Genomic DNA, 13,676 nt, shown 5'->3' with positions numbered 1-13,676 from the left:
CCCCTGCTCACCCTGCCGTGCCGGGGCCTGTCCCGAGGGAGGGCAGCCCACAACGACGCAGCAGGGATCAGGCAGGTCCCCCGGAAGCGCCGTGGCCCACGACGCCCGGCTCGGCGACGCGCATTACAATCCGCGGTCAAGCCCACAGGGGCGGGGACCCCGGAGCGCTGTCAGGCGATGGGGCAGGATGCCCCGCGTGGACGCGACCCCCACACGTCCTCGAGACAACGCTGGGGGGCAGGGCAAGGGCTGGATTCACTGCCTTCCCTGGGAGTGCGGTGGGGGCGGGCCTTTCACAGCGGGGAAGGGTCCGGGAGGCCCGGGGTGGGGTCGCTTTAGGTCGCCCACGAGGTCGGGGTCCAGAGGGAAGGATGCCAGCCCCTCGGGCTTCCCAAGTGAGAGATGATGGGAGGGAGCACCTCCTGAAAGGAACCACCCCGTCTGTGATGAGGACAGGGGCCGGGCGCCGGGGGTTGCTCGCGGCGGGGCAGGGTCCACGCGTCCGAAGACCCCGCAGACTGAGCCGCCCATGCACGGCTGGTGGGAGCACACAGGGCAGACAGGCCGTCCCAGCTCCAGAGCCATCTCCATCGCCTTCCTCCTCCACCATGGACGCCCAGACTGGGGCCCAGAGGGCCTAGCTCCTCCCCGGACCTCACCCTGGGACCCCCCACCCCGAGACCGCAAACCCTTCCCCGGCCCTCTGACTCCAGACGGGGGCCCCCTAGGGCACGGCCTGGCCTCCAGACCCCACTCTGGGGACCTGGGCAGTGCCGCACGTTTGCCGGGTCGCCCTGAGCAGCCGCGAGCGGGATCCCGGTGCCGCGTGGGAGGCGTCCGTCTGCGCAGGCGCGTGCCCGGGCGCCGCAGGTGCAAACACCTCTCGCGTCGGTGTCTGCAGGTCGTGTGCCTGTCTCGTCCGGCCACCGGACCTCGTCGGGCCACCTGACCCACCCACCTGCCCGAAAGGCCGCGGAGCTCGGACCTCCGCCCACCCACTGCTCCGCAGGCCCGCCCCGCTCGTGCCCCGCCCCCATCCCGCAGGCCCCACCCCGCCCCCGCCCAAGGGCCGGGACCCCGCCCCAGACCCCGCCCCGCGGGTGCGCGCCTGCGCAGTGACGGCAGGCGCAGTCGGAAGCACGGCGAGGACCGCGGGGCACAGCTGGGGACGGCTGCCCCTCTTTCCCGCAGTGCTGACCCCGCAGTCGTCCTCCACTGGGGCTCGGGCCGCCCTGGCCGGGGATGGCGGCGGCGGCCGAGCCCGGGGCCCGCGCCTGGCTTGGCGGCGGCTCCCCGCGCCAGGGCAGCCCGACCTCCAGCCCGGAGCTGGGCGCCGGAAGCCGCTCGCGGTCGGGGCCGGGGTCGGGGCCGGGGTCCGGGCCAGGGTCGGGGCCGGAGCGGGCGGGCGCTAGGCCCCTGGGCCCCGCCGCGCCGGGTCACAGCTTCAGGAAGGTGACGCTCACCAAGCCCACCTTCTGCCACCTCTGCTCCGATTTCATCTGGGGGCTGGCCGGCATCCTGTGTGACGGTGAGCGCCCGCGACCCCATCGCAGATCCCAGTACCTGGGCCAGAACGGGCACCTCACCTCTGACCTCTGCACTTCCAGCAATGGCCTCCCCAGGATAGAGTCCCTTGCCCCTCGGGGCAGGAGTGTGCCAGGCCCAGACCTCTCCGTGGAGGTGATGAGGGCCAGCTCCTGCGGGCGTCTGGGGGCGTCCAGTGGCCGCGGCCCCTCCCCCAGGCCGGTGGAAAGATCTGCTCCCTAGGCGCCCTCACCTGGCTTGGGATCCAGTGGGGAAAGAACGTCGCGGCAGCGCAGGGCAGGTGCAGTGAGTGCGGATGAGGCCAGCGAACCCTGAGCAGGTGCAAGGGGCAGCAGTGCGGCCAGGCAGGGCTGGCCTGGGCCACTGGCTCCCCTGGGCTGGTGCTGGCCCATTCTCTCCTGGGTGCACACTGCTGCCCACAGGGCCTGAGTGCTGGCGCTGCCCAGGCTCAGACTCCCAGAGAGCTGGGCCAGGCCTGCCACCCCGAGTGTGACATGCCCCAACAGGGCTCACACGCCGCCGCCAAGCCGGCCTGGCGGGGTGAGGAGGCCCTCCCTCCTCTGGCTCCTGGGCAGCTGACACGTGTGCTGCCAGGGTCCGCTCTTCTAATCCTGCTCGCTTCCGCAGGGGACGGGGCGGGGAACCTCTGCCCTGCTCAGGGAGACGGGCCTTTGGCTCTGGGGACAGAGGGAGCATTCAGGCTAGAGCCTGCAGAGGAGACTGGGCGCCTCACACAGGATGCCTAATGCCAGGGCAAGTGGCAGGTCCCCCTCGCGGGTATGGCCTCCTGAAGGTGGGCACTAGGTCTGAGGGGCGAAGAAGCTCATGGAAGGGAAATGGGGGTGATGTGGAGGCCTTCACTGGGCAGCTGTGCGGACCTTCTCCCCAGCTCTGGAGAAGGAGCCGGTGACCTCAGCAAGCAGAGGGGCCTGACAAGGGCATGGGAGGAAGAGCCCCTTCTGCCAGGGAGCACCCAGCATGTGGGGGGAGCAGGGACTAGGTGCATGGGCCAGAGGAGGAAGCTGGGGGCCGCCTGCAGGCGAGCCAGGCTGGGTGCCCCCCCAGGATGGGTAGGGTGCAGCCGAGCCAGGCTGGGTGCCCCCCCCCAGGATGGGTAGGGTGCCCTCTTGCTGCCCCCGTGGGCCTTGAGAGCATAGCTCACCACTGTTGGAGCCTCTGGGCTGTATTCCCTGGGCCGGGGCAGGTGCAGCCCTCATTGGGCCAGCCACCCTGCCTGCCTCGGGGGGCTGGGGGGATCCTGGTCTATCACAGACTGGCTGTGGTCTGGGCAGGCACATCGTGTGTGGGAGGGGTAATTAGGGGTGTATGCAGTTGTGGGGAGTGAGGGAAGGGTGTCCCTGGTGAAGCTGGTATAGGGGGTAGGTAGAGGTGCAGGAGCTGGCCAAGTGCCCGCCTGCCCACCCACCCCCAGCAGAGACTTGAAAGAACTGGGCCTATGTGTGCATGTGTGTATAGGGCGCTGGACGGGGGACTCTCGGGACCCCAGAACACACCGTCATCCAGGACGGTCAGAGCCACCAGGGCCCTGCTCCCCGCTCTGGGCTCTCTGGGGTGGGACAGAGGATCAGGTTGTCTCCATGCCCTCCCCCTACCCCTATGACTAGGGTTGGGGTCAGGAAGTTTTGGGAGCGTGGGCCCACCGTGATAGGCCATCTGCCCCGTCACACCCTACCACACAGCCCTTGGCGGTCCCCCTGGCTGCGGCGTCCTCCCGCGTGCCAAGACCTGGGGTCTTTTGATTCCCGGGCAGGACGGGGGCAACTCACGGGGCTCTCATTCCCATAGTCTGCAACTTCATGTCCCACGAGAAGTGCCTGAAGCACGTGAAGACCCCGTGCGCGAGCGTGGCACCCAGCCTGGTCCGCGTGCGTATGGAGCATGGGCTACTGCACCTGCGGGGGGAGTGCGCAGAGGGGCAGGGAGGCCAGCTTTTGTGGTGGGGAGTCAGGCCACCATGTCGGATGGGGTGGGCAGTGGCCCAAGCACTGGGGGGCTGGGGTGGGAGTGTTCCCTTGTGCTGGTCTGGGTCCCTGAGCTGCAGACTGCATCCCTGCCTGTGAGCCCCTCCCAGGGCAGCAGCTGGGCGTCACTTCCCGATGGTTCTGACCCTGTCTTCTCCAGGGTCCCTGATACCCAGCACTGCCCCTCCTGCCTGTTGGTGGGCCTCCTCCACCTGTACTTTATCCGGGTGGCCTGAAGTGTATCACGGAGGGGAATAGGCCTGGGGGAGTGGCCAGCACCTGTGCAGCTGGATCAGGCCTGGGCAGGACCAGCCGGGGCCTGAGCTACAGTGGGGGTTGTCTGAGATCACGGCCCAGGCAGCCCTGAGTTGGTCGTGCACAGGGAATGGGGAGGTCAGCATGCAGGGCAGTACCCGGCAGGACCCCTGGGAGCATCGAGGGGCTGAGAGGCACACACAGCATCCTGTTAATCGTGCTCGGGAGGACCGAGGGGTGTGTGGCGGTCAGGCAGGTGGCATGGGCTGGTGATGGGAGCTCCCTGGGACAAAGAGGAAGTGGGGCTTAGGGACCCGGTTGCCAGGCCTTAGGGCCCAGGCTGAGGCCGAGCTCTGCTCCTTCCAGGTCCCCGTGGCCCACTGCTTCGGCCCCCGGGGGCTCTACAAGCGCAGGTTCTGCGCCGTGTGCCGAAAGAGCCTGGAGGCGCCCGGGGTTCGCTGCGAAGGTACCGCCAGGAGCCTGCCTGGCTCCTCTGGGGTCTAACTCCCTTCTCACCAGGGACCTGGCCTTTGCTGCCCAGGGGCGCCCAGCCTTCCCTGCGGTTAGGCGGTAGCTCTAGCGTGGGGTTCGGGGATTCTGGAGCTGCCCGCGCCGGGAGGCGGGGAGGCGGGGAGGCGGGTGCAGGGGACCGCAGGGGCGCAGGCTGCGTGTTGAGGTGGGCCCGGAGGGGAGAGGAGCGGAGAAGCTGGTCCCCATCCCGCCGAGGGAGGGGGGACTGCTCCTGTCTCGCACGTCGGACCCCAAAAGGTTAAAGAATGTGCGGTCAGGGGAGGGGCGGCCCCAGACAGGAGCAGAGAGGCCGGCGAGAAGGGGTCTGGCAGGGTCGGTGGGCAGCGGCGAGAGGCCCTAACCCTGCCCGCCCCCCAGTGTGTGAGCTGCACGTTCACCCCGACTGTGTGCCCTTCGCCTGCAGCGACTGCCGCCAGTGCCACCAGGACGGGCACCGGGACCACGTGAGTGCGCTGGGCCGGGGGCCGGAGGGCCGGGGAGGTGGGGGAGGCTCCGCGGAGCCTGCTGACAGGCCTCTCCGCAGGACACGCACCTCCACCACTGGCGCGAGGGAAATCTGCCCTCGGGCGCGCGCTGCGAGGTCTGCCGAAAGACTTGCTGCTCGTCCGACGTGCTGGCCGGCGTGCGCTGCGAGTGGTGCGGCGTCCAGGTGGGGCGGGGCGGAGGCCCTGGGGGCGGGGCGGGAGAGGCGCGGGTGCGCTTGAGGCGGGGGCGGGGGTCCTGGGGGCGGGGCGGGATGGATGTCGCGGCCAAGACCTGTGGGGCGGGCTGCATCGTCCAGTGGCAAAGCAGGTTGGGGGGCGGGGGTCCTGGGGACAGCTCGTTTGGATCGGGGTGTTTTCCGGCTTTTGGGGTGGGGGTTCGGTTGTGCAGGGAAGACTGAGGTTGGGGGTTGCGTGGGAGCTCAATGTGGCCCCCCGGGAAATCACTGAGGGCCGGCCTGGACCCAGGCCCTCTCCTGTACCAGGACCCCAGGCTCGAGCCCGTGCCCTCTCCCCCAGGCCCACTCGGTCTGCTCCGCGGCTCTCGCCCCCGAGTGCACTTTCGGGCGCCTGCGCACCATGGTCCTGCCGCCGGCGTGCGTGCGCCTGCTGTCCCGCAACTTCAGCAAGATGCACTGCTTTCGGATTTCCGAGAGCACGGCCCCTGAGCCCGGTGAGCAGGGCGGCGGGGAGCGGGCGTCTGGGGTGGGGGCCGGCCCTCGACTGAGGCCAACTGTGACCGTCCCGCAGGGGAGGGAGAAGACAGCGTGGACGGAAGCTCCCCCGCCGGCCCAGGGAGAGAGGTGATGACACTAGAGTCCAGTAAGTGCCCCTTAGCAGTGTCCAGCCCCGCATCCCATGCCCGGTTCCCCCTTCCCGTGCCTCGTTCCACGGATTTGCACCCACTTCCCTGTGGCCCAGGCAAGCAGACTCTGAAGATCTTTGACGGCAACGACGCAGTGCAGCGAAACCACTTTCGTGCCATCACCGTCCCCCGCCTGGCCAAAAGTCAGGAGGTGCTGGTAAGAGGGACCCCGCAGCCGCCTTGCAGGCCCGTCCCTGGGGGGCTGCGGGGACCCAGCATGGCCTGGCTCCGCTCACGCCCACCCCCACCCCCCTCCAAGGAGGTGGCGCTGCGGGCCTACTACATCACGGAGGACCCTCAGGGCTTCCAGCTGCAGGCGCTCCCTGCACCTGCTCTGGCTGGCAACACCGGGGCCTCAGGAAAGGCCTGGAGCGGTGGGACCACCGAGGAGGAGGGCAGTAGAGGCCCAGGGGCCCGAGACGCTCCCAGCATCACTCGTGTTCCCGAGGCCTGGATCATTCGCGCTCTGCCCCGCACCCAGGAGGTCCTGAAGATCTACCCTGCCTGGCTCAAGTGAGACCCAGGTCCCTGGTAGGGTCCGCGGAGGGAGGGAGGCGTGGGGGCTGTGTGACCCCAGCTCCTGAGCTTGTCCCCTGCAGGGTGGGTGTGGCCTACGTGTCCCTGCGTGTGACCCCGCAGAGCACTGCCCGGACTGTGGTGCTGGAGGTCCTCCCACTGCTCGGACGCCAGGTATGTGTGCTGGGCCCGCCCTGCCTGGCGTGGTGGCCCCGTGTGGGTCTTCGGGAGGCGGGGGGGGGGTGGGGGGGTGGGCGTTAGGGCTGGTCCAGGCCTGATGCCCTGAACTCCACCCCAACAGGCCGAGGGGTTGAAGAGCTTCCAGCTGGTGGAGGTACTCATGGGCAGCAGGCAAGGTGAGTGGGCAGCCTGTCATCAAAGCCCTGACCAGTCCTGCCCCCAGGCGCCGGCGGCCCAGGGCAGGTGCTTTTGGAGGTGGCCGCGGGGCCTGGGGCTAATAGTGGTGTCTCTCAACTCTGCAGTCCAGCGCACGGTGCTGGCGGACGAGGAGCCTTTGCTCGACCGGCTTCGTGAGATCCGGCAGGTCAGTGGGTGTGGACACTGGCCCCTGGGGAATGGCTGGCCTTTGGCCATGGCTTCTACCTTGTAGAGAGGGAGTCTGTCTGCCCTTAGGACACAAGGCCACGCTGGCGGGCAGCTAAGCATCCCGGCCAGCAGTGCCTCCCCTTCGCAAGTTCCCCGTGTGTCCTTTCTCTCCTCTCCTTTCCCATCTTGGCGGCCTTCAGCCTGGGGCGTCTTCCCTTCGGCCCCCTTGGTGGACGGGGGGTGGGGAGGCCCGTCCCCTAGTGTTCTGCTCGGCGTTCCCCCCTCCCCGCAGACGTCCCTGCGGCAGATGAGCCAGACACGGTTCTATGTGGCTGAGAGCAGAGTGGTGGCCCCGCGCGTCTCTCTGTTCGTGGGTGGCCTGCCCCCTGGCCGGTCCCCCCAGGAGTATAGCAGTCTGCTGGACGAGGCTGTGGCCAGCAAAGGTGCGACTGCCTGGGCTGGTCCGGGGCGCTTGGCCAGGTGGGGGCAGGGCGGGAGTCCTGAGAGCAGGTGTGCGGGCTGCCGGGCCGAGGCTGCGTCCCCCTGCTGCCCCGCTCCCCCCAAGCACTGGCTGAGCCTTTCCCGAGCTGGTTCCTGGCCCAGAGGGTCTCCGTCCTCACCTCTGGGGCCCAGACCCCATCACCTCCTCTGAGGAGGTTTCCTGCTCTGGGCCCTGGGGGGGTGCCCTGTGCCTGGAGTGGGGGGGCGCTTCCTGGGAGAGCTGCGCTGTTGGGTGGTGTGAACTTATTCCTGGCCTGGGGGGCCGGGTGGGGCTGCCTGGGGTGGCGGCCCTGGGTCGGGGGCCTGGGGGGCAGGTCCCTGGCGTCTGACGGCAGCGTGCCGCCCCGCCCCCCCCGCCCCCCCACCGCCCCCTGTCTTTGCAGCTGGCCTGGTGTCCGTGAGCCACGTCTACTCCGCACAAGGTGAGCCCCCACGGGTTGTGGTCAGGTTGGGTCCGAGGTCACTCCCTGGAGTAGCTGGAGCAGCCTTGCCCTCTTGCTTCACCTTGTTTGGGGCCCGTGGGCCGGGGAGACGGTGCTGTTTCATTTCCTGGCTCACGGCCGCGATGCTTTTGCTAAAACGTGACTGAGGTGCAGAGAATGTTTTCTCCACAACCTCTTGTGCTCATGGGTTCCATCTTTTATGGCGGGAAACTTCAGATCTCCGCAGTGGAAGGACAGTACCGTGAGGCCCGTCTCCCCTCTGTGGGTCCATAGCAGTTACCAACGTCCTCCATGCCTCTCGCGGGTCCTGGGGAGGGGTGCGGGTCTGCTCCACCCTGCCTCCAGGTGGCCTTCTCTGGCCACCCAGCATCTCCTGTCTCTGGGCCCGGCTGTCCTTGGAGGCTTCCCCCAGGGGAGGGAGTCACGCACTGCGGGGACACCTTGGGACGGGCTGGCCTGAGGTGGGCCGTGGCCAGAACTGGGGCCATTCGGCCGCGGGAGGAGGCGAGGCCCCAGCCCAGACACCGTGTGGGTGGCGGCAGGACAAATAACCGAGCTCACGGCCCACCTGCCACAGGTGCCGTGGTGCTGGACGTGGCCTGCTTTGCGGAGGCCGAGCGGCTGTACATGCTGGTCAGGGACACGGCTGTGCATGGCCGGCCGCTGACCGCTCTGGTGCTCCCGGACGTGCTGGTGAGTGGCGCCGGGGCGGGGCCTGGGGCCATAGCTTCCACGGCCAGTTTGTCTAATACCCGGTCAGTTGGAGCAAAGTCCGGGTCTGTGTGCACGGCTGATTCACTCCGAGGGAGGGGCCCGAGGTCCGATGGAGAGAGGCCGGCACGCCACGTGACTGGCCCTGCAGCAGACACCTCTTCAGGGCTGGCCTGTGTTTGTGACTGTGTGTGCGGCCCTCGCAGGGTCGTGGGCCCTGGCCCCGCTTTTCCTGCCCTGGAGGCCTCTGCAGCCCTGCTCGCACCCTGGGCCTCCTCTGGCCAGTAGGTGGTGCTCCGTGGCCCTGGAGGCTGTCCCAAAGCCCCAGCAGTGCCCCAGACCCCGCCCTGCGCTGTGTGCCCTAGTAGTAGCTTCTGGTCCTTGGCCCTGCTGGCCCCCAAGGACCCCCCGTGGTGACCGGAACCCAGTTCAGGCCGAGCAGGATTAGAGCAGAACGAGTTCAGGGTCTGTGACTGGGTGAGCCACGTCTGCAGGTTTCTGCTGCCCTGTCCTACCATCCAGACAAGGAGGCGGCCACTGCAGGTCAGGGCCCCCCTCCGCCGGCTCCACGGGCAGAGACGGGTGGGTGATGCCGACACGCACTTTCTCTCTCCCGGCAGCTGCCTGCCCTGGGCTGAGCAGGTAAGTGGTGACCGCAGGCAGCTCGGCCCGGTGGCTCACACGTCACCCCAGTGTGTCCTCGGCCTTGAGCCACGGCCGAGCCCGTGTGCGGCCGCTGCCCGCTGTGTCTGCGCCCGTTTGTCTCCTGTCACCCAGCAACCCCCGTCGCGGGGACCCCAGCCCCCGTCCTCACCACGTGGGGACCCCTGCTCCCTGCCCACTCTCGCGGGCGCTGTTTCTGCCGTTGTGTTTGGGGGCGGGCTTTGTCCCGTGGCCCAGGGGAGGCCTGGGGCCGCCCTGCGAGCCAGGCTGCCCCTCCTGACTGCCGTGTGGGTGGGCGGGGGCCTGGCAGTGGGCTGGCTCTGAGAGGGGCAGGCGGGGTCCTGCGTGGGCTTCCAGCCTAGGCTTCTGGGCCATGTGGGTCTGGTGGCGGGCATGGTCTGAGGACACGTGGCGTGGCAGCTGTGGCATGGCCGATGTGCTCAGAGCTCCAGGCTGGCCAGTGCCTTCCCGCCCCACTGGCCAGGGGTCTGTGGGCGCCCCTTCTGTTGTGGGATGCAGCCCGAGCAGGCAGTGGTGAGGTGGGGTGGCCGCGTGGCCTTCCTCTGGAGGGGCCCGCCCCAGACTGGCTCAGGCAGGTGGGCTGAGGGGCAGGGGCTGCCACTGCCAGGCCGCGTGCTGGGGGAGGCCGGCTCTGTCTCTGGGGGTCCGGCCAGCCCGCCCTAACGCAGTCCCATCCGTCAGCACCTGAAGCTGCCCCCACACTGCCGCCCCCTGCTGGTGTTTGTGAACCCCAGAAGCGGAGGCCTCAAGGGCCGTGGCCTGCTCTGCAGTTTCCGGAAGCTGCTCAACCCCCACCAGGTCTTTGAGCTGACCAACGGGGGGCCGCTGCCCGGGTGAGCCTGCCAGAAGGGGCAGCTGCCCATGCCCGGCCCCGGCCAGCAGGAGCAGGTTGGGGTTCGGTGGGTCGGGACCCTTGAGGGCACCCTGGGTGGGGACGAGCTGTGGCTGCTTCTGCCCCGGGGGTGACCTCCTGTCCCTGCTTGTTCGCGGCCGTGGCCAGTGCCGGGACACGTCCTGTCTCCCTGCCGCCAGGTTCCACGTGTTCTCCCAGGTGCCCTGCTTCCGGGTGCTGGTGTGTGGCGGGGACGGCACCGTGGGCTGGGTGCTTGATGCCCTGGAGGAGATGCGGCACCGCCTGGCTTGCCCAGAGCCTGCCGTGGCCATCCTGCCCCTGGGCACAGGTGGGGTCAGCTGGCACGTTGGGGGATGGGGCCCCGGGCTTGGCGGGGCGAGGGGTGGGTGTGGAGAGTCAGCGTGTGTCTTGCCGCTGTCCAGGGAATGACCTTGGCCGGGTCCTCCGCTGGGGGGCGGGCTACAGTGGAGAGGACCCGTTCTCCGTGCTGGTGTCGGTGGACGAGGCGGACGCCGTGCTCGTGGACCGCTGGACCATCCTGCTGGATGCTCATGAGGCCGGCAGTGGGGAGAACAGCGTGGCAGACGCGGAGCCCCCCAAGGTACCGGTGTGCCCGGGCGGGGGTGTGGCACCCGGCTGGCGTCTCTCTACCACGTCTGTCCAGGTGTTCGTCCTTGTCCCAGCCACGCCTTGGCGGCGCCAGCGCTGTCCCCTCGTGGACACGGGTGCCGGGCCTGGGGATGGCCGGCTCAGAACCTGAGTGTGGGGCAGTCACCGGACAGAGCAGCTCTGTGACAGGAGGCCGGACCCACCGCAGGGGCAGCGGGGAGCACATGGTGGGGGCCGACTGGGGCCAAGGGACAACGCGTCTTGTTCTCAGATCGTGCACATGAGTAACTACTGTGGGATTGGCATCGACGCAGAGCTAAGCCTGGACTTCCACCAGGCACGAGAGGAAGAGCCCGGCAAGTTCACGAGCAGGTGCCGCAGGGCAGGGGTGGGTGCAGGGCTGCCCTGGCGACCATGTACTTCCTGGGGGCTCGCCCCGTGACTGTAGGTCCCCCGCCAGGTTCCACAACAAGGGCGTGTACGTGCGGGCTGGGCTGCAGAAGATGAACCGCTCCCGCGGCCTGCACAGGGCCCTGCGGCTGCAGGCGGGGCGGCAGGAGGTGCAGCTGCCCAGCATCGAGGGGCTCATCTTCATCAACATCCCCAGGTGCCCGCACGCGGGGCGCCCGGGCTCTGGCCCCCCCCGGCCTCCCTCCGGCCTCCCTCTGACCTGCGTGCCCCTCCTTCTTGGTGCAGCTGGGGCTCGGGGGCCGACCTGTGGGGCTCCGAAAGTGACTCGAGATTCGAGAAGCCACGCATGGACGACGGGCTGCTGGAGGTGGTGGGGGTGACGGGCGTCGTGCACATGGTGAGCGCGGGGGCGGGGGACCGGGGGGCCGGGCTGCGGCGCTGCGGCCCTCTGAGCATGGCTCCCCCTCTCCCCCACCAGGGTCAGGTCCAGGGTGGGCTGCGCTCCGGCATCCGCATCGCCCAGGGGTCCTACTTCCGTGTCACCCTCCTCAAGGCCGCACCTGTGCAGGTGGACGGTGAGCCCTGGGTCCAGGCTCCCGGGCACATGATCATCTCGGCCGCAGGCCCGAAGGTACGCCCGGCGCGGGCTGGGCAGGGGGATCGCTGCCCGCAGGCCTCGGCTGCGCGGAGTGGCCGGCATGGCCTGGGCGCCCGGCGGTCCTGCTGCGGCTGGTTCTTCCCTGACGCGGGGAGGTCGTGAGGCTGGATGAGGCCGGCCAGCCCCTAGGGAGCCCCTCCCCACAAGCCGCGGTCACACCACGCTCCGCTCTTTCCCCTTCTGTAAGATGGGCTGAGATGGCAGCGGCCGTCCTAGGACCCGGCACCGGTGGCCTGCAGTATTGCACAGCCCTCAGACCTTGCGTGTCTCGGGACAGGTCCACATGCTCAGGAAGGCCAAGCAGAAGCCCAGGAAGGCGGGGACCCCCAAGGATGTGCGAGCAGATGGGGCGCCTGCCCCTGAGGGGGACTCCAAGTAGAGGCGGCTCCTGGAGCAGCGCTCGCTGGTGGATGTACTCGCCCGCAGCCCTGCCCTTGGGTGTTTCCCTCTTGTCCCATCCCCGTGCCACACACAAGTGCTGGGTGGCCTTCGTCCCAGTGATGGGTGGGCACGGGGCTCTCTGGGGCCCGGGCCACTGTCCTGGAGGGCACACACTCCTCCCCAGGTCCCTCTGCCACCTCTGACCCCTTCAGCCAGGCAGTGCTGCACCTCACCTCATGCCCCTTGGGCTGGCCCCCTGGATGCTCCTACAGGGCAACTGGCTCTCTGGACCCTGGGGTTGCCCAGCACAGACACGGGACACCCTGGCCACTAGCTCTTTGGCCTCACCTCTCCACCGAGGGCTGTCCTGGGGGACGTGCCTCTCCAGGCCCGGGTGGTGTCTGGCCGGCCCAGTCGGAAGCTGGCTGGTGGCCCCGGAGTGACAGGGCTGGGATGGGAGGGCCCCGAGGAGGCCAGGTGGTGCCCAGGAGGTAGCAGGAGCCTGGCTGGGGGCCCAGAGGAAGTACGGAGAGCGTGCGGAAGAGCGGGGGCGGCTTCAATCAGCAAGGCCGACGCGGCACATGACCATCGCGGCGCTCGGCCTCCCATTTGCCGACAGTCAGCACACGGGTGCCGTGCCCGCTGCTGGGCAGACGGGACTCGTATGATCTCCGTGCGTCTCCACGCGGAGACCTGGCGAAACAGGATGCAAACGTGGCTGTCTGGCGGGCCACTCGCAGAGCCCCTACCACAGAGCCCCAGAGTTTAGCCGGCCCAGAGTCTCGACCTGGTCCCCAGAAGAGCCCGACCCCAGCTGCCTGGGAGCCCCCAAAGCCCCAGAGAAGGGTCCACGAGCCCCTCTCCTGATCGCCTGGTCTCTTTGCCTTTGGCGCTGTCTTGCCGCTGGGCCCTCGCACCCTGGGTGGTGGCCTCACCCTGACATTCGGCCCCAACCTCGGACATGGCCTGCCCAGCCCCGTACCCGCCAAGCTCGTGCCAAAACTGTCCAGACACGTGCATCGGAACAGCCGTGGGTGGCGGACCGTCCTCGCCACGTGCCTCTGGTAGCCGCTGTGTGTCCCCAGGTCTGCGTCCCCGGGGATGGCATCAGCTTCTGCTTTGCGGGCCCCGTTGGTCAATGTGGACCGTCTTGTAAATTTTGGTTCAGGTGAACGTGTCCTCTGTGCATGCGTGAGTGACTCTGTGTGCCCGGAGGGGCTGCGTGGGCTCTGCACCGCCCCCCCCTCATTTGTAACTTATCACCTAAAGGTGACCGTAATTTATATGTGGGACAAATACAGTCTGGGCGTCCTGTCCTGCTGCCGTGTCCTGCGTCTGTGCCCGAGGCCAGTGTGTCGGGGGAGGAGGCCTGGGATGTGGGGGCCGGTTGGATAGCCTGCTGCCGTGTCCTGCGTCTGTGCCCGAGGCCAGTGTGTCAGGGGAGGAGGCCTGGGATGTGGGGGCCGGTTGGATAGCCTGCTGCCGTGTCCTGTGTCTGTGCCTGAGGCCAGCGTGCTGGGGGAGCGTGTGTGCCTGAGGCCAGTGTGCTGGGGGAGGAGGCCTGGGATGTGGGGGCCGGTTGGATAGCCTGCTGCCGCGTCCTGCGTCTGTGCCCGAGGCCAGTGTGCTGGGGGAGGAGGCCTGGGATGTGGGGGCCGGTTGGAGAGCCGAGCAGCTGCCAGGGCCCTCTGCCCGCGGGACGT

General features: G+C 69.0%; 1 protein-coding gene across 3 annotated transcripts; it reads left to right on the top strand.

The window, feature by feature from the left end:
* The first annotated feature begins 1,132 nt into the window (after nt 1-1,132).
* Nucleotides 1,133-13,277, top strand: DGKQ (diacylglycerol kinase theta). 3 transcript variants are annotated; one of them, XM_082838613.1, is made up of 23 exons: nt 1,133-1,528; nt 3,352-3,431; nt 4,149-4,248; nt 4,671-4,756; nt 4,837-4,962; nt 5,315-5,468; nt 5,546-5,617; nt 5,717-5,817; nt 5,920-6,173; nt 6,260-6,350; nt 6,478-6,532; nt 6,659-6,720; nt 7,015-7,165; nt 7,607-7,645; nt 8,244-8,359; nt 9,743-9,894; nt 10,094-10,242; nt 10,337-10,515; nt 10,795-10,895; nt 10,984-11,130; nt 11,220-11,301; nt 11,413-11,565; nt 11,870-13,277. In XM_082838613.1, the coding sequence occupies exons 1-23, from the start codon at nt 1,243-1,245 to the stop codon at nt 11,969-11,971; spliced, it is 2,838 nt and encodes a 945-aa protein (XP_082694739.1). In that variant the 5' UTR covers nt 1,133-1,242; the 3' UTR covers nt 11,972-13,277. The 3 variants fall into 3 exon arrangements, with proteins under 3 accessions (XP_082694739.1, XP_082694738.1, XP_082694740.1); XM_082838612.1 differs by having other exon boundaries at nt 11,220-11,331; XM_082838614.1 differs by lacking the exon at nt 11,870-13,277 and adding an exon at nt 11,780-11,847 and having other exon boundaries at nt 11,220-11,331.
* The last annotated feature ends 399 nt before the right edge of the window (nt 13,278-13,676 follow it).

Source organism: Leucopleurus acutus, assembly GCF_964270905.1.
Source record: "Leucopleurus acutus genome assembly, chromosome: 4".
Taxonomy (NCBI): Eukaryota; Metazoa; Chordata; class Mammalia; order Artiodactyla; family Delphinidae; genus Leucopleurus; species Leucopleurus acutus.
The sequence above is the reverse complement of the archived record's forward strand: the minus strand, read 5'-3'. Positions and strand labels throughout refer to the sequence as shown.